At 37.3% G+C, this 20,262-nt stretch overlaps 3 protein-coding genes across 3 annotated transcripts in view; all 3 read right to left on the bottom strand.

The window, feature by feature from the left end:
- LOC124387275 (E3 ubiquitin-protein ligase TRIM21-like) overlaps positions 1–17,906 on the bottom strand; it is a 68,306-nt gene extending 50,400 nt beyond the window's left edge. Inside the window, exon 1 of the mRNA XM_046851512.1 lies at positions 17,775–17,906. Coding sequence (XP_046707468.1) covers positions 17,775–17,796 — 22 coding nt within the window. The 5' untranslated portion in view covers positions 17,797–17,906. The remainder of the gene's footprint in view (positions 1–17,774) is intronic.
- LOC124387284 (homeobox and leucine zipper protein Homez-like) overlaps positions 1–20,262 on the bottom strand; it is a 107,551-nt gene that overhangs the window by 64,251 nt on the left and 23,038 nt on the right. The gene's annotated exons all lie outside the window — the stretch shown is intronic.
- Positions 14,229–17,915, bottom strand: LOC124387276 (E3 ubiquitin-protein ligase TRIM39-like). The gene is made up of 7 exons (XM_046851514.1): positions 17,775–17,915; positions 16,885–17,441; positions 15,985–16,047; positions 15,617–15,850; positions 15,361–15,520; positions 15,219–15,254; positions 14,229–14,782 (listed from the first exon to the last, which is right to left on the bottom strand). Exons 1-7 carry the CDS (start codon positions 17,794–17,796, stop codon positions 14,244–14,246), a joined length of 1,611 nt encoding a protein of 536 aa, XP_046707470.1. The 5' UTR covers positions 17,797–17,915; the 3' UTR covers positions 14,229–14,243.

Raw genomic sequence — 20,262 nt, 5'->3', positions numbered from 1 at the left:
AAAGGCAGGCACTGTCGATATTATTAACGCCGCTCTCTCTCTCTTCGGCTCACCTTGGACTATACACTAACACAAACGCATAGAAATTACATACGCAGTCTTCCACAAGAAATAACAGTATTATAGCCGTTTCACTTACCTGCCGCGAGGAAACACGTCAACCCAACACCAGCCGCAAGGTTTACCCAAACAGACAGCTCTGACTGGCGACTCGTGATGACGCAGACAGGGGCGTAGCACCCGTGACAACAAAATGCTCCCCAGCCAAATTTATACATCCCCCTTGCCCAATGATAGGACACTCAATGAGTACCTTAACCGACTAATCCGGAAGCAGGAAGGGACTCGCCAATCCTATCACATTAACATGGAACACATACAACATAATACTTGGCCAATAATAAGGAATATAACATACATACATACAGTGATCTTAAAAGTTACACCAAATTAAACCGGAATAGCAAAAATACAATTCTGGGATATTTTTTATCAAACTAATTGCTCTTCTGGTTCGAATGATGTCTGCTGATATGGTCTCGTCTTCACCGAACCAGCAAGAAGTGCTGGTTGTAGCTCTGCATATTCTTGCATCATTCTCGTCACTGGAAAGGACAATGCTACCATCCGTTCAGCCATTTTTGTTTGGTGATTTTGAAAAACTCAGGGAAACAGAAAGAATTGCCCCCCTCCCATTTTCACACATAAAAGTTCTCAATGTATCTGGAGTTTCCTCTGAAAACACTGGGCACATTAACAATAAATAAACATTGAATGGGATGAAAGCCCATTACCAAAGCATAACTTAAGTTTAAGGTGTAGCACCTCTAAATGCTGTGGGGAAAAGCATTACATGTTAAAATTCAGCAGTTAACTCTACTCTTTACTGTGGTATTGATGGTGTTACCTATGGTAGAAATAACCCATACAATTCCACCTTGAGAGATTGGTTTAACATAGTTAACACACACACATTGAATAATCTAATGACTAAACAATTGTTCTATTAGCTCAGCGGTTTCTATAGACATACAAGCTTAGACCTTTCCTCTTATCTTAGCTTGTCAGCAGTCACTTTAACACATGGCTAATAGGACAAAACTTAGCTAGATCATTATCAAATTGTAGTTTAAATCTCCAACATAAGATTACTGATTATGGTTAACATTTACAGCTCTGATAGGCCTAAATGCTACAATTCTACCCCAAATCCAGTCTTATGCGACAATTTTGAACTACTTTGTATTACAGTGCATTACAGTGCATTAACAACTACAGCATAACAATGAATCTAAATGAATACACAACAGTAGAAACTTTAGCTACATTAGCCTTAATGCACTTGAGCACATTAACAACTGTTCAACACCAGCTAAATTCACATTAGTCTTCATCTATGTTTGTTACATGTGTAACTTATAGCATATGTTCCCATAAGAACAAGTGCAAGGACTGTAATTTTAACAATATAAGCTTAATTTCAAAGTTGCTTTAAACTAAATATTACTTGGACATCACAGAAATCTTTGTCGGGGCCGGAATGCATAAAATGCAGTAAGTCGTTAACCAAGGCAACATTAGCAAAAAGAGTTTTTACTCTTAGGGGACAGCTAACCATTTTACTACAGACCCCATAGCCTTATTAAATACTGTTGTAAGTTCACATAAAGTTTCTTTTAGATGCACAGTTACCTGATCTGGGTTATCAGAATGCATATTTCTGCGTCGAAGGAAATAGGGTAGTGGACGTCCCTTTCCTAAAGACCAGCATTTGTGGACTACGTGGCCAATCTTGTGGCAAAAGGAACAAAATTTACTTTGCTTATGATGCAACTTCAATTGCTCACATTCTTCTGTGGCCTTAAAGTCTGGCTTCTTAACACCTAGTGCTGATACAGGATGAGACGTCTTTGAACTAGAATTACTGTTGTAAAACTGTATCATCTTAGTAATAATCTCATTGTATTCAGATAAATGTGTCACATGCATTGCTATAGCAGAGTGGGTGAGGGGATCACATTTCTTAATCAAGGCAGATTTGAACCTAACATCATTCTGAGTAATATCAGGATTGCCACTGAAAGTTTTAAAGGCATCAAATAATCGCTCAGAAAATGCCACTGGGTGCTCCCCTTTTCGCATGTGAATGTCAGCTATTTTATCCCAGTTAACTGACATCAGCCCTAACACTTCAAGCAGTGCCTGTTTCCTCTCAAACTTATTTGCATTTCTGTCCTTTACTTTCTGAGTTAAGGCTCCAGACAAGGTGTCAGGCAAACAAAGGGTTAACAAAATGTGTCACCATCCGTACATTTGTAAATGTCGGCATATCGTTCCAGATTTTTCAGAAAATCTAAGGGATCCTGTTTTACAGGATCAAATTTCCCAATATTCTTAATCACAGTTTCTAGTTCATTGGGGCTAAACCCTCTGACCAGAGTCGAGACCATTGGCTCCTCCCCTCTTTCATTAGCTCTCACAGTCGTAGTGACGTGAATTGGTGCTACTGGAAATCTAACTTTATAGTCAGAGTCTTTACTATTGAGTAACTGAGACTCTCTTTCCAAACCCTCATCACTGTCTTTCTGCAAATGTAATATTCCTGGAACTCGGTTATACAGTGAAACATCTACCAACCTTTGACTGTGATTTTCCTCCATTCTGCCATTCTTTATCAGAAACTGACAGGCAGCATTAGATTCCTCCAAATCATTAAACAAGGATTCAACAGAAGATTTGAGCATACTGTTTTTCAGAAATGCGATCTCTTTCTGCATTCTGTCCTTTTCTTCTTTCCATAATATTTCACTGACTTGGTAGTTTTTTGTATAAATGTCTCCAATACTGACTCTAGAATGAAGCTGCTTATTTTCAGACTCAAGCTCATCTAGCTTCCTCCTGGTTACCTTATACGAGGCAAAAACTCCCTGAAGGGCATTTGCAATTTTTCCTTGTTTGTTCCGAGGCATCTTTGGATAACTTTCAAACTTCGAAACAGGCTCACTCATACGGCTTATCACCAACCTTCTCTATTCCATCAAACAGCCCTTGTAAACCGTGTTTAGCGATGTACTTAATAATCAGCTCTTCCATTTCCAAAATACCCCAAAGTTACAACTACACGTTATGTAGATACATTAAGATAACAGTTTGTCTATTTATTCACCGTAACAATAGTTGTAGTACACAATGAGTCAACTTCAGCAAGATACCACAAGCAGTTATAGATGCAACACTGTCACAATACAAGACAAAACCACACTATGTGTTTAAAACAGTCACAGTCCGTCGGACAAAACTGTTAATAACGCGTTTTTTTCCAACTACACATTATCTAGTTGCCTAAAAATAGCCGTGAGTCTATGAACCGATTAAACTTCTGAAATAATTCAAACTAACTGTTCAAAATATTACACTGTCACAATACCATGTTATATCCTAAACCAGTACGTAGCCACAGTACTTCGGGCTTAAAACATGAGTTTAAAACAGTGTCACAGTGCATTGGACAAACCACAGTGCTTCGGGTTACTGTTTAAACTTTACAGAGCCGATGTGCGTCGCGCTCTTTACACTATTACCAGTTTCACTGACGTCAGAAACTGTAATAGTACTCTCACAGAAAGTTTCAATTACTTTAGAAACTTATAAACTTAAGCACTTTGCTTCAGTTACTTTAGAAACAAATACAATTCCAATACAACTCTGCTGCCACACTACGTCAGGCTGATTCAGTTCCGTTAGAATCTTACACAGAAATGTACAGAATAGGCTTAAGAACTCCTCCTGCTTATACTAAATAAACTAAATACTTTTCTGCCCTTAAAATCTTTCTTTTCTAGGTTTTTTTAAAGTAAAAATAAAGTAAAATAAGCGTTCCACTATTTCACCTTTACTATTATTATACAGTGTGTAAGGTGGGGAACCACCCACTGGTCCATTGGCGGTTTCCAGAGGCGTGGCGAAGGATTCTCGCGTGTTCTAGTCTTTCCTTTCACATTAGATAATAAGATATGGGTTTATGCATTTCTTCATTTTGGTTATTAACCTCTTATCTGTCTCCAATTCGATAAAACATAATTAATATTTGGATAGGTTGTTATTTTACTAATAGTATAATTTGGATGGATGTTTGTTTAGTTATTCTGATTAAGCTCTGGCATTACACTCGTTCATTCGGTTCTCATAGTCGCACATGATCCTAGTGTGGGCCTTATAATTAATATACTGGTCAACGGTCATAAGCGAATCAGTATTGGTATTGGTATAAAATCAAACATAACCATTTATTCACCAGGTAAGAAAATCACAATTCAAAGCCAATTCATAGTTCAATTAAAATAAAACACAAATACAAACCAATAGTATTTACATTTAAACAGGAAATATAAAACCTTAAATACCCAGATAGAGTAAACATTATGTAAACATTATTTAGCAATGGAAGTTTGCATTGATTGGTTACAGACCTGTGGGAGGCACCTCGCCTGTATACATTTGTAGTGGGGCACACGCCCCTCGCATAGAGTTATGTTTTCTTAACTCTATTAAACCTTTTTTATTATTTGTTTTATTGCTGTGGGAATGGGACCTGTGTACCAGTTGCGATAAAACCTTTGTAATGAAATGAAACATGAACATTTTCCGTCGTTATTTACAGGTGATATGACCGTTCTTACACATAATCATCTGGTGTGCTATAGAATGTCCTGTGTTTGAGAATGTAACAAGAAAAGGAGGGGTAGAGGGGTCAGACATTTGTCTGCAGATCTACCATTTGTATGGAGATGTGGTGCTTTTTTTTTTTTTTTTTGGAAATCCGTCGCTGGCTGGCTCGCCAATGTAAGAAAAAATGAAGAGGACAACAAAGATCGTAATGAAGAAGTTTATAACAGCGTAGCAGTGACAAAATACACAAAGCACTTTGGGTTCATCGGAGTCAGAAAGAACCCAGAGCAAACTCTGCCTAGATATTTTATATTGTTCTTCCCTTTGAAGTATAGACCGGAGTTATCCTTTAAATGTAAATTAGATATAGGACATGCGTGAGGAAACAAAAGGCTGGGGAAGACCATTCTCGGGGGCGGAGGTCAGCAGGTGGTAATCACTGGTATTCGCACCTTTGCTGGTGCCGGCCCCGCAGTAGGTCAGGAAGGGGTATTGTGTGGATGATATTCATGGTCTCAGATACCTTTTGGTTAGAAATGGTCCTTGAAGGCTTGCTGTCTCTCCCAGACAGATTCAATCAATAATATGATTAGGACTGATACAACTGAAATTCTACATAACTACTTTTGTGAAATGTAAGCCGTTTTGCAGATGAGCTTATTTTGATATAGCGTAGGGTGGAATCTGGGTTGAGGCAGTCTGTAATTCTTACACTCCTCATCACCTCTGTTCCCTTCACCAACATGCCCATTAAAGTCTGCCCCAATCACCAATCGTTCTTTCCTAGGTACACCATCTACCACTTCATCTAATTCACTCCAGAATCTTTCCTTCTCCTCCATCTCACAGCCAACTTGTGGAGCATAGGCACTGATGACATTTATCATCATCCCTTCAACTTCCAGCCTCACGTTCATCACCCTATCAAAACTCTCTTCACCTCCACTACACTCTTACTGAACTCTTCCTTCAGAATCAAACCTACACCATTTCTCTTTCTATCCACACCATGATAGAAAAGTTTGAACCCACCTTCAATGTTCCTGGCCTTACTCCCTTTCCACTTGGACTCCTGAACACACAACATATCTACCATTCTCCTCTCCATCATATCAGCTACATCTCTCTCTTTACCCGTCATAGTACCAACATTTAAAGTACCAACCCGAACCTCCACTCTCCTACACTGCTCCTTTTCCTGCCGTCTCTGTAGAGGTCTTCCTCCTCTCCTTTTCCTCCTTCGGCCAACAGTAGCCCAATTTCCACTCGTACCCTGTTGGCTAACGATACCTGTGGCGGTCGTTGTTAACCCGGGCCTCGACCGATCCGGTATGAAATTCTCATTTGTGATCCGTATCTTTGATTTGGCACATGTTTTACGCTGGATGCCCTTCCTACCGCAACCCTCCCCATTTACCCGGGCTTGGGACCGGCACTAAGAGTGCACTGGCTTGTATGCACTTGGGTTGAAATCAAATTAATATAATGTTCTATATCTCTTAAAAAGACCACAAAGACAGGTAAACTTTGCTTAAGAAAATATATACATTCATAAAAAACAAATTTTCTTTTGTGGGGTCTGAGTCAAAATACCCGAATATAACATTTCTCATTTGTAATGAAAATTCTGGCAAAATCTTCAATTTAACAAAAACACCAATATCATGCCAAAATTCCTGAGTGTAATGACATGACCAAAATAAGCGTTCCACTATTTCACCTTTACTATTATTATACAGTGTGTAAGGTGGGGAACCACCCACTGGTCCAATGGCGGTTTCCAGAGGCGTGGCGAAGGATTCTCGCGTGTTCTAGTCTTTCCTTTCACATTAGATAATAAGATATGGGTTTATGCATTTCTTCATTTTGGTTATTAACCTCTTATCTGTCTCCAATTCGATAAAACATAATTAATATTTGGATAGGTTGTTATTTTACTAATAGTATAATTTGGATGGATGTTTGTTTAGTTATTCTGATTAAGCTCTGGCATTACACTCGTTCATTCGGTTCTCATAGTCGCACATGATCCTAGTGTGGGCCTTATAATTAATATACTGGTCAACGGTCATAAGCGAATCAGTATTGGTATTGGTATAAAATCAAACATAACCATTTATTCACCAGGTAAGAAAATCACAATTCAAAGCCAATTCATAGTTCAATTAAAATAAAACACAAATACAAACCAATAGTATTTACATTTAAACAGGAAATATAAAACCTTAAATACCCAGATAGAGTAAACATTATGTAAACATTATTTAGCAATGGAAGTTTGCATTGATTGGTTACAGACCTGTGGGAGGCACCTCGCCTGTATACATTTGTAGTGGGGCACACGCCCCTCGCATAGAGTTATGTTTTCTTAACTCTATTAAACCTTTTTTATTATTTGTTTTATTGCTGTGGGAATGGGACCTGTGTACCAGTTGCGATAAAACCTTTGTAATGAAATGAAACATGAACATTTTCCGTCGTTATTTACAGGTGATATGACCGTTCTTACACATAATCATCTGGTGTGCTATAGAATGTCCTGTGTTTGAGAATGTAACAAGAAAAGGAGGGGTAGAGGGGTCAGACATTTGTCTGCAGATCTACCATTTGTATGGAGATGTGGTGTTTGAAGACCAAGGGTAGCTCTCCGGGGAGCCTACTGTATTCCAGATAAAGTTCTGGTTCTCGAGAGGTGTGTTGTGGGGTCTTGGTCCCCTGCCGTGAGTCCTGGAGGAAACTTGTTGTGTCTTAAAGAGTTATCTTTAGATGTTCTTGTTGCCTCGGGCATCTACAGGGCACACACCCTGCACTCTTGGGCATCCATGCTGTGTTCTCGGGGAGGGCTGACCTTTTGGTCAGGATCAAGCAAAAGTCTTACAAGTGTGACAAAAATTACGGAATACTGATGTGCGCATGCCCAGTAGTTTTATATTTAGCTAAGGATTAAATACAGAGGTGGGAAGTAACGGAGTACAAATACTTCGTTACTGTACTTAAGTAGATTTTTTTGGTATCAGTACTTTACTCCACTATTTATTTTCTACTTTTACTCATTACATTTTTACACAAATATCTGTACTTTTTACTTCTTACATTTTCAAAACCGGCTCGTTACTTTAGTTTTAATCCATTGATTTGGTGAAATATATATTTTTTATTTTCACTGCGCGCCGATTGCAGCCGAACAACCGATTTCCTGTTACTGCGCGTCTTTTTCAATCCACTGGTGTATAAAGTCCTGACTCTCACTCTTTACAAGATAAGAATCAGCAGGCAGTAAGAAGTTTGGGGTTAACGTAGATGAGACAGAAGTCAGTGATGTAAACATGACTGAGAACAGACACATTCATGATGATGATCATCATTTTTTCTCTGCTTGTGTTCTATATGTGGATCTTCAGCCTGGATACATTCATTTGGTAACAACATTTTTAATTCGTTTTGTATTTATATATATATATATATATATATATATATATATATATATATATATATATATATATATATATATATATATATATATTTGGCTGTCAAAATTAAATTTATTGTAAACGGCACTAGATGTTATTAACACGCTATCAATTCAGCGCGCATTTCTGTTTTTACCATTTTTATAAAAAGTATAAATACATAAATAAATAACTAAATATAAAAGAGGCGAAATTAAAACCTCCAGCAAAACATACACTTATTCACGACGTTCCTTCTTTACTTAGATATAAAATAAATAAATAAACTCCACCAAAAAATAATTTTAATCAGTAAACTTTTGTTTTATTTTTGCACAAAGTCTCAAATCAAACACCAAATCCGCCATGTTTTACACAATTTACCCTTTGGGTGGCGTTTTGGTTTTTTTCCCCTCATAATGGCGACACGAACATAAATTAGTCTTTATTGATCGTACAGATAAAAACAATACATCATTCAAATCTGTAAAATGTCTATGATTATATATAAAAGTTGCTTGACTTGAAGAGGTGCACTTTCTCCGGTTTCACCTCATTAGCTGTCCGTGTGTAAACATAGCAAAGGCTCTTAATGATGTCCACACATCTCTGCACTGTTATAGCCTTTATATTTAATCACTGTACATATGCTTTCATATATATATCACATGCTGTAAATATGCTACATATTTTTCTGCACTATTTGCACGATTGCTACTTTTTGCACTTCTGGTAGGTGCCAAACTGCATTTCGTTGCTGTGTACCTGTACTATGCAATGACAATGTTCTATCTATCTATCTATCTATCTATCTATCTATCTATCTATCTATCTATCTATCTATCTATCTATCTATCTATCTATCTGTCTGTCTGTCTGTCTGTCTGTCTGTCTGTCTGTCTGTCTGTCTGTCAAATATTAATATGATGTGAGGTCCAGTTAACAGCTAAAACAGGTTTAGGTAGAATTAATAAATACTTTTTACTTAAGTACATGTCTGAGCCAAGACTTCTTTACTTTCACTTAAGTAAAAAGGTATAATCAGTACTTCAACTTTTACCCGAGTATTTTAAAACATGAGTATCTGTACTTCTACTTAAGTAATGGATGTGTGTACTTTTGCCACCTCTGATTAAATATAATGAAAATGTTTAGACTGTATATGAGAGTGTTGCCGATTACGTTGCATCGCCCCCAGTATAATGAACGCAACTGCAAGCTGTGCAACAACATCAGCGAGTTCTCCCAATTTCTCTGAATTTAGCTATTATTTTTTTAACCCCGTTACATATGTACTTTAAGGACTGGTTAGGTAAGATAGATAATTACTTAACACAGAAAACAAGAAGTTTTAGGAATGTTGCAAATGAGTCAAACAAAACTGGTGTGGAACTGGTAGTAACAACAAAATATGAAATTCAAAATAAAGCACTAGGGTGTGCTGTGGAGGCCTGAAGCAAATAGTCAGAGACAGGTACAACAAGGGGTGCCCTCTGGTGGTCTGAACGGAAAATATCCAAGATACTGATGATAGGTGGTGGCATTGCAATTTATATAAGAAATAAATGTAATACCAGACTGATAGCTACATCATCACTCAGTAAACAGTTTAAATTCTTATCCTTGAACATCAAGATCTCAAAATGTGACTGTGGTTGGTTGTAACAGACCCCCTTCGGTCTCTTTTAAAACTTTAATTTCAATAACTCAACAACTATCAAGACTAAATCTTAAGGACATTCTTTTAGTGGGTGACCTCAACTGGGCCTGACTGTCTACTGTTTCTGTTTATTTACAATCTGAAACGTTTTTCTATTAGTTAAGTTTTTTGATAGTTTTACTTATTTAAACTTAAAATGCGATGAAAGGTCAACATTACTGCATTTAATTTAAAAATAAATATTCTTTCATATGTACAAATTTTTGGAATATTTCCCAATGATATAAGTGGTTCAGTTAGAAAGTATTTGGTATTTGTCACCTTTTTTTTTTTTTTTTTTACACATTTCTCACACTTAAATGATTCAGATCATCAAACAAATATTTTTGTTTTTTTTTACAAAGATAAATACATGTTTTTTGTTTTATACATAAAAAAATGTAATAAACAGTTTTACAGTCACAGTGATACTTTAATAACTATTATGTTTTTTGCTTTTATTGGCCAAAACAGGAAAATGGATGGTTCAATCATCTATTGAACAAAAATACATTAAACCACATCAGAAAAACAGGGACTGAGGCAAAAATATCTCTAATAAAGCAAAATCACAAGCATTTACAAGAACAAATATTATTCCAAAAATGTAATATGCTTAGTACTTTAAAAAAACGTCTCTTTAAACAGATGAATACCAAATAAATCAAATAGATTTGATTTGACAAATAAAGGAACTTAGATGCAAGTACAGATATATTATTTAATCACAAACAAAAGAAAAGACAAAGAAACAAGTCCAGAGAAGAAGGCTTTTATTCTCATTCCAACCATATGCAATACAGGACTAAATGAAACGAGACAACCTTCATCCAAGGACCAAGTTGCTACATCAAACACCATAACAACAAACACCACAAATTAACATGCAACACAGAAATACTCAAAACTAACAAGGACTGTACACAAGGACACAGACTGAAGACTTGACACAGACTGACTATGACGCAGATTGAAGACTAGATGAGAAAACAAGAACCACAATCTTAACATGAAACATTACAAACAATAACCATTAATGTCAGATACAAAGAATGCAGTGCCAGATCAATCTCTGTCTGTTTTGCCTGCTGTTGTAGTATTTGGTATCATCACTGGTTGTGGAGTGTAGTGTGCATAACCCGTATAGACGTCTAATACAGGCACCTGTTTAACACCCTGGTGCGGGGTCTCTGATGTCCTTTCTTCATGTGCTAAATAATCCTATTCTTCTTCCTCCCCCTCCTCTCCAAACAGATGCCGCAGCTTAAGCTGTGTTTGCTGGATGTCGTCGTTTGCCCAGCTGATTCCATATCGGATGCGCTCCATCATAAACAACACTTTGACGCCCTCAGGGGACAGGGAGCATCAGCTTTCCAGAGCACTGGCCTCCTGCTCTGTGGGGAAGGGAACAGAATTAAATGCTTCTACTAGCTCAGAAACAGCGTCCAGCTCATTAGTCTGCTCAGAGCGCACCCACACCAACTTTAGTCTCTCAGACAACAGAGGAAGACACACAAAGTGCGTCTGGTTGAGGCCGGACGTGCCTGAAGAGGCAGCGTCCTCACTTTGGCTTCCTTTTGTAGGCTCCGAAGAGGATGAGGCTCTCCTCTGAGGCAAAATGGAGGCAGGAGAAATGCTTTGGCTGTCTTTGGCAGCATGTGTGTTTTTCACAGTCTCTTTTTGCTCCGCTGCTGGTACCTGGTTCTCTGCGTTGCATGTTCTTATGCTGGTCTCTTCCGAGTCCATTAGTGAGGAAGACATGGACCTTTCAGAAAATTCAGACTGTAGAGAAGAAGGGAAATAACATGAATACGAGTTAGATAATCTCAGATGGCAGCGCTGAAGCCCTCCTAGGCGCACGCATGAACCGATTTCTGTGTAACTCGCTGTAATCAACGTTTATCCTCGAAGAAGAATACAAAGTGTAAAATACTAATTTTTTACATTGGAAAAAGGCATCATAAAACAACCACCCTAAATTACTTCACCATAACAACAAGATAATATGTTCAATAACTGTTTCCGCCTCCAACCTCCAGTTTTCCTTGCTCTGTTGCCTCTGCTGCTGCGGGGTTTACACTGCTTCATGGCGACCTGCAACAGGATAGGAAAAATAAACAGATAGATAAAGAAACAAGCAAATGCATAAAAAAACCCATAAATAAACAAACAACGCAAACCTGCCGTTTATCATCACAATAAAACAACTGATAAATAACTCTATGAAGTTTGTGATTGGAGAGTCACCAGGCAAAACTCACTACAGACATTCCTATAGTTATTGTTTAATGACATTCACGGGGATGTTAAATTTATAGTGCAGCCCAAAAAGGGCATTTGAAAATGAAAGATTGTTGGACTATTGAGTATTATGGTAGTTACTGAATCTGAGAGGTTGAATACACGTGTATTACTGGATAATAAACAATAATACCGCTATGGTAGCTCACTGAATGAACAGGAAATAACCCGTGGTCATGAAAGAAACACAATACAAGCAAGTTTCCTAACGTTTTCATGTTGGCCAAACACAATAACACAATGCAAACTCGAATAACGGATATACACAAAACTAGTATGGAAAGCTAAATGTCTTTCAAGCGTCTATTCTTTACAGTTGGAAAGCTCTTGTCCATAATGCAGCGCCATGACAGTTATGGAGCTGGACATGCTGAGAGTCATGGTGATGCTGCTGCACGGACGGGACACAGCAGCTCCACTTCTCATTCCTCCTCCGGCTCGGAGGTAATATTATCGATCATCTGCTAGTCGGAACAAAGGCTTTTTTTAGCAGTGAGGCTAGCTAACCCGCTGGAACAACATGGCTAGGCATCTGAATGGAGCCGCGTGAAGCCTGGACGGCTGACGGTTTCCCGCAGAACATTGCACTGTCCCGGGATAACAAAGGCGACCCGCGTCAACGAGGCCGCAACCAAGCCGCCAATGTCGGTCCACTTGCCTCTGATGGTAGTAGTCAATCTGTCACAATTTGCTCTGTCGCATCTTCAATGGGTGAAAAGAGAAGCGCTGGAGAGTGTTATCGGTTCAAAATAAAAGCCCCAGGACATGCTCACCTTTTATTCAGTCCATCTGGACCACAGGGAACTGCATCCAGAGTCAGTGGGAACCCAGAAGCACGCTTTACACTCGAGTAATAATGCTGTCTTGTCCTCCAGAGCTGCACAGGAGCACCATTTCAAGTCTTAATTCCCAGTGTCCCTGGAAATAACCAGCATTTATTTGCCCCTGCCCCCTGTAACGGACTGCCATCCCACCCAGGGTTCCTTCCCCCTGCCTTACACCTGGTGTTCACACGTTTCTTCCACCACAACCCCATACAGATAACGTGATTACCGAAGATCAGCGACTGCATGTGTTTATAGCTTGTTAATAAGCTTTACCCATCATGGGCCATTTTTATCGACGCAAACCCATGCCATCAGTAATATGAATACAAATGCAATTTAAACAGTATTATCTGTAATCTACTCATGCTTATTACCACCACAGTCTTCCTGGCCTTGACAAGTCTGGGATTATGATTGTTCTCTGGCGATAAAAGAGTTTTCCCGGCAGATATATTTCATTTGCTTACAAATCTTTTGTTACATTATTATGTTATTGAACGATCATTTCTAATTGTAATTAAGCAGAGTACTGTTTTTTTGCAGAGTGCTGTTATAAACATATATAAACTTTGAAATAAAGATATAACAGTGACAGCAAAGATAAGCATCCCAATAAACCTGGATGCATGTAAAGGTGATAATGATGAAAAAGCTTTATTTTAATACCATGCAGATGGAAAACAATTTCTCTTAAACAATTTCAGTTTGAGTGCTGTTTAACTAGACAAGAATAAAAAGGACCACAACAAAATCTCTGAACTTAATGTAGTATCAGGAGGTTTACAGCACTCAAAAATAATAAAAACAAACAACAACAACAAAAAAAGTTAAACTGTGGAGAATATTCTAAATCTAAGTGTGAATAATTTTCACAAGTGAGTGCAATAATAAATGCTGGATAAAATAAGTCATTATTTTTTTTAAATCAAAATCTTAATATTTAGTCTAAAATGTTATCCAAAGACAAAAATCAGATACTTGTATGTATTGTAAGGATACAGAGTTTAAAGTACATATTTTTACTTCTGAAAATGTAAAAAAAGGTAAAAATACAAATATAATAAATGTATGTATTTAAGTATTTAAAGATTATGTATATATCTTTAAAGTAAAAAGAGTAAAAGTAAAGTTCAGATTTTTTATTAATTTTAACATTTCTAATAGTTTAAAATAGTATCACATTTTTAAACATTTCTGATTGTATCACATTGTTCTGTGAGTTTCATAATTTTATTAAAAAGAAAAAAGGTTTTAATCCTTTTTTAAACATCCTTTTTAAAAATATATAAATCCTTTAGTCTAAAGTGGAGGAGAGATGATCAGTGGTGCAGAATTTTTACCTCCATCATTTAAACAAGGACTGAAGAATGGATAGAGTTTCTCAGTGAAAGTCTGACCAGTGAAAGAGTAGATAAGAGATCTGGAGTTCACATCATAAAAGGAGACCAGACCCTCCTCATAATCCACAAACACTCCCACCTTCTCCACCTTCTCTCTCAGTGTGAGGGGAACAGGGGGATCATCAAAAGCTTCATACTGATTCTTATTCCTCAGTCTCACAGACCAGAATCCATTCTGAGGTTTCACTGTAATCTCTACCTTCCTGTTAATGTTTTCTCTCACAACTCCTAAATCCCACTTAGTTTTCCCTCTGACCTGCACCTCATAATAAAATCTCCCTGAGGAGAAACTCTGCTTCCCCAGAACACAGACACACTGATTAAACCTCTCTGGTGTATCAGGGAGATTTTGTCGTTTGTCTCCATGTGACACTTGTTTTCCATCAGCAGAAAGAATGAGGGTGGGATGAGCTGTATCAGGATTCAGAATCACATCCACTGCGAGAAACACACAGAGTGTGATGTGAAATCACCATTCAGTTGATCAAACTCATTATGACATATTAGAGTAGTCCTGAATGTTTATTCCATTTTTATGTTTTATACTGTAAATATGATTTGTCTGTTTGATCTGTTAAACTCAGTCTTTCTTCATAAAAAATCAAATCATCAGCAGCCAAATATGTTGCCAAATATTTGTTTGCAAGCTAAGCTGCTAACTAGCTAGCTCAATTTCACTGAAGAAGCTAGTGACAGCTAAACATCAGTTTAGTGCATAAGCAAAACAAATGCACAAAAAAATTATATTATGCTTACAAATTATTATCTAAATTGACTACAGTAATTACATTAATATATATTTATAAACTATAATATTTATTTAAATCTGTTATATATTTTGGCTACTGGGTAAAGCAGATTTTGAAATCTGTACCTGCATACTGCTGCATTCTCTTCAGTTCTGTGGAAACTAAACACAAAAAAACATGTAATTTTATTGTTTACATTTAATGCAATATTTGACTCAATTAAAGGTAAAAACATATCACTATCAATACAATATGAAATATTCTTACCTGCTTCCTTTAACTTGTCATTGATTGTTTTAGTGAGTTTCTCATTCAGACTCTGCCAAAGCTGAGACAGAGATGTCCTCACAGTGTCTTCACTCAGATCAGTGTTAATACTGATCTCAGTCCAGTTCTTGTGTGGAAGGCTGAACATGGACGAGTAAACCTACAGTAGATCAGGAGAGAGGAGAAATCCCTCAGCATGGTGAGTTCTGTTCTGTGATGTTCTGCATTGTCAGTAGGCAGAGAGAGAAACACTGACCTGTAGGAGGTGGAGATGATCCTCAGTGTGTGAGAGCTTCTCCTGCTCAGTGTCTCTCCTCTGCAGCACAGTGACTTCCTGCTCCAGCTCTTTAATGAGTCCTTCAGCCTGCATCACTGCTGCTTTCTGTTTCTCCTCCATCAGCTCCATCAGCTCAGCCTGACTTTTCTCAATGGAGCTAATCAGAGCAGTGAAGACTTTAACACTGTCTGCTTTCTCTTTCTCTGTGTTTCTCTAAAAGAGGAACACATTTTAACTACAGATTTATATACAGATATAGAAATATTTATATACAGATATATACATACAAAGAACATCACAATATGCAGATATGTTGTAGATAAAACTTCATGTCATGTTTTACACACTTTGCTGAGCTCTACTGAGTGTTTGATCTGTTGGATCTTCTCCAGTCGACTCGGAATCATCTGCTGTAATAATATAATAATAATATGATATAATATATAATATAATATAAATATAATATAAAGTTATACATTTCTTTTTGTTTCAAATTAGTCATTCAAATGTGTTTTATACATATAAAGAATACAAAGAATAAATGATTTTTGTGGTGAGAGTAGAGAGCAGGTTGAGAAGAGCCTGTAGAGGTGGAGGTACATGCTGGAGAGAAGGGCAGAGGTGGAAGTAATGAGGTACAAATACTTCGTTCCTGTACTTAAGTAGATTTTTTTGGGTATCAGTGCTTTACTCCACTATTTATTTTACTTTTTAATTTTACTCATTACATTTTAAACAAATATCTGTACTTTCTACTTCTTACATTTTCAAAACCGGCTCGTTACTTTAGTATTAATCCATTGATTTGGTGAAATATTAATATTTTTCTTTTTTCACTGCAAGCCGATTTTCTTGTCATTGCGTGTCTTTTTCAATCCACTGGTGTATAAAGTCCTGTCTCTCACTTACCACAGATGTAGACTAGTTTACGAAGCTAACAATCAGCAGGCAGAAAGCAACAAGAAGTAAAGCTAACGTGGATGAGACAGAGCGAGTCAGTTATGTATGTATGTATGTATGTATGTATGTATGTATGTATGTATGTATGTATGTATCTGTCTGTCTGTCTGTCTGTCTGTCTGTCTGTCTGTCTGTCTGTCTATCTATCTATCTATCTATCTATCTATCTATCTATCTATCTAATCAGTTTTAGAATTTAAACTGATAACCTACAGATTAATGACAGATAAATGAAACTGTATAATCCATAAGAATGCCCAAAGTTGAAGTCAAACAATGTTTCTCACCTTCCTCTCTCTGCTTTCCTCCTCTATAGGAACAGTGTTGTGATTCTTGTGGTCTCCTTCAGTGCAGAACTGACACACACATGTCTGATCATCTCTACAGAACAGCTCCAGAGCTCTCTCATGTTTCTGGCATATGTAGTCCTTCAGGTTCTCCACAGGATTTATTAGTTTGTGTTTAGTAAGTTTTAGAACATGATTATGAGGTTCTAAATGAGACTTACAGAAAGTCAGTCCACAATCCAGACAGGATTTCACGGCCTTCACCTCCTGTCCAGTACAGACATCACAAAGAACCTCAGGTTTGTCTGGAACACTTTTCTTCTTGAAGTGATCTGCAACCTCTCTCAGTGTTGTATTAATCTTCAGTTTAGGTTTCTTGGTGATTTTCTCTTTACATAATGGACAGTAAAGGTCTTGACTCTTCTCCCAGCACTGTGTAAGGCAGCTTTTGCAGAAGTTGTGTCCACATGGAGTGGTGAATGGATCAGTGAACACATCCAGACAGATCGGACAAAGCAGCTGCTCTTCAGACAGGAGACTTCTGGAGTCACGAGCAACTAGATTTGATAAAACGATAAAACAAATATATCTTTTTTTTAACACACATTTAGTGGCACTGAAATCCAAATGATCACTTTGATGAAACCCGCTAGTTACTATTACTACAACTACTACTATTAAATATTTTAGTTGTTAACACTGGACTGATCCTGCAATAAATTAATTCTCATGGTCATAGTTGTGGAGAAACTGTGTTTATCAGGCAAATTTAGTTCAGAATGTATTAGCCATTGTTAACACTCTTTACACTGAAGTGCTCGATTATTTATTCAGCAATCTGATTTAACTGGATCAACACCATCGAAAATAACACTTTTACTTTTACTTACACTTAGATTGTCCTCGCCCCATCGTGTAAGTAAAAACGTGGTACAGGATTCAGAAAATTCAAGCTTTACTGGGTTTAGAATTGATTGTGTGTGTTCTTGCTGTCAATTGCTAGCTGCTGTTCGGTAGGTTGCGTGATGTTGAATGCCCACTGTTGAAAGATGACTGCTGCTTAGAGTTCTAGCCTTTTATGCTCTTGATGGAGAACGGTGCACTGTGACGTCATAGGTAACTTCTGCTTGGTAAGCTGTATGTCTGCCTCTAGTGGGGAAGCCTGGAATTACAGCTGAATGGGGATGCTTTCTTACACACCCTGTCAAACTCAGTTTCTATAAAAGTAAATACCTTTAAATATATGGAAATTCAGAATTGAATATGGTAATTGCTGTTACCACAAAGCTCAAGGCACAAAATTCTGCATTCACTTAAACTTGGAAACCTGTCCCACAATGGCAATGCCCCTGTGCACAAAGTGAGCTCCTTGAAGACATGCTTTACATGCTTTAGAGAGGAAGACCTTAAGTGGCCTGCTATAGAGCTCTGATCTGAACAGTACTGAACTCTTATGGGATGAACCTGAATGCTGAGTGCACCCCAGGTCTCCTCACCTACATTAGTACCTCCCTTTTGTAACATTCTTGTGGCTGATGAACACAAATATTTATAAGCTCACTCCAAAATCTAGTGGAACAGCTTCCCAGAAGAGTGGATGGAATTATCAGAGAAGATTGGGACTAAATGTGGAATGCAATGCTCAAAAATCTCATACCATACGTATAACCACCTGACCCAATACTTTTGGCAATATAGTGTATGTGTGTCTGTGTGGGTGATGGTTGGTTAATTAACACTGCGAGTTGGGTGTTTGGTCTTTTATTGTACTAGACAGACACTGGGACAAACAGGAATATAGGTTGATTAGATCATTAATTATGCATGACAGTCTTAAATAAAATAAACAGTTTCAGATTTTACAAACAGGCGTATACACACATAGCACATATTTGCTAACACATCTAGGAGCCTACAGTAAACGTGTGTGTATAAAAGAAGTTCAGCTTTGCGCTCAAAAACAATCCAAACACAGTTAATAAGACAAAGCGATCATCAATGCAGCTTACAAGCAGCAAGGCTTCATGAGACTGTTGCCGATTACGTTGCATCGCCCCCAGTATAATGAACGTAACTGCAAGCTGTGCAACAACCAATGGCGAGTTCTCCCAATTTCTCTGAATTTAGCTATTATTATTTTTAATCCGTTACATATGTACTTTAAGGACTGGTTAGGTAAGATAGATAATTACCTAACACAGAAAACAAGAAGTTTTAAGAATGTTGCAAATGAGTCAAACAAAACTGGTGTGGAACTGGAAGTAAAAACAAAATATGAAATTCAAAATAAAGCACTAGGGTGTGCTGTGGAGGCCTGAAGCAAATAGTCAGATAAAGGTACAACAAGGGGTGCCCTCTGGTGGTCTAAACGGAAAATATTCGAGATACTGATGATAGGTGGTGGCATTGCAATTTATATAAGGAATAGATTTAATACCAGACTGATAGCTACATCATCACTCAGCAAACAGTTTAAATTCTTATCCTTGAACATCAAGATCTCAAAATGTGACCGTGGTTGGTTGTAACAGACCCCCTTCGGTCTCTTCTAAAACTTTAATTTCAATAACTCAACAACTATCAAGAAAAAATCTTAAGGAAGTTCTTTTAGTGGGTGACCTCAACTGGGCCTGACTGTCTACTGTTTCTGATTATTTACAATCTGTGTTTTTATTTTTTCTATTTAGTTAAGTTTATTGATAGTTTTACTAATTTAAACTTAAAATGCTATTAATGGTCAACATTACTGCATTTAATTTTGAAAATAAATATTCTTTCATATGTACTAATTTTTGGGAATATTTCCCAATGATATAAGTGGTTTAGTTAGAAAGAATTTGGTATTTTTCTTTTTTTTTTTTTACACATTTGTCACACTTTAATGATTCAGATCATCAAACAAATATTTTTGTTTTTTTACACAGATAAATACATGTTTTTTGTTTTATATACAGTACAGACCAAAAGTTTGGACACACCTTCTCATTCAAAGAGTTTTCTTTATTTTTATGAATATGAAAATTATAGAGTCACATGCTGAATGCTGAAGGCATCAAGGGCTATTTGACCAAGAAGGAGAGTGATGGGGTGCTGCGCCAGATGACCTGGCCTCCACAGTCACCGGACCTGAACCCAATCGAGATGGTTTAGGGGTGAGCTGGACCGCAGAGTAAAGGCAAAAGGGCCAACAAGTGCGAAGCATCTCTTGGGGAACTCCTTCAAGACTGTGGGAAAACCATTTCAAGTTTCTACCTCTTGAAACTCATTAAGAGAATGCCAAGAGTGTGCAAAGCAGTAATCAAAGCAAAAGGTGCCTACTTTGAAGAACCTAGAATATGACATTTTTCAGTTGTTTCACACTTTTTTGTATATGTATAT

The sequence above is a fragment of the Silurus meridionalis genome, chromosome 6 (genome assembly GCF_014805685.1).
Source record: "Silurus meridionalis isolate SWU-2019-XX chromosome 6, ASM1480568v1, whole genome shotgun sequence".
NCBI classification, from domain to species: Eukaryota; Metazoa; Chordata; class Actinopteri; order Siluriformes; family Siluridae; genus Silurus; species Silurus meridionalis.
Note: the sequence above shows the minus strand (reverse complement) of the source record. Positions and strands in the feature narration are given on the sequence as shown.

Bases quoted from the DNA above. Each gene is read 5' to 3' on its own strand.
- LOC124387276 (XM_046851514.1), bottom strand. From the start codon at position 17,796: ATGGGGCGAGGACAATCTAAGT. The intron at 17,442-17,774 runs GTAAGTAAAAGT...TATCAAATCTAG, and splicing joins GGGGCGAGGACAATCTAAGT to TTGCTCGTGACTCCAGAAGT. The intron at 15,255-15,360 runs GTAAGAATATTT...TTTTGTGTTTAG, and splicing joins TGACAAGTTAAAGGAAGCAG to TTTCCACAGAACTGAAGAGA.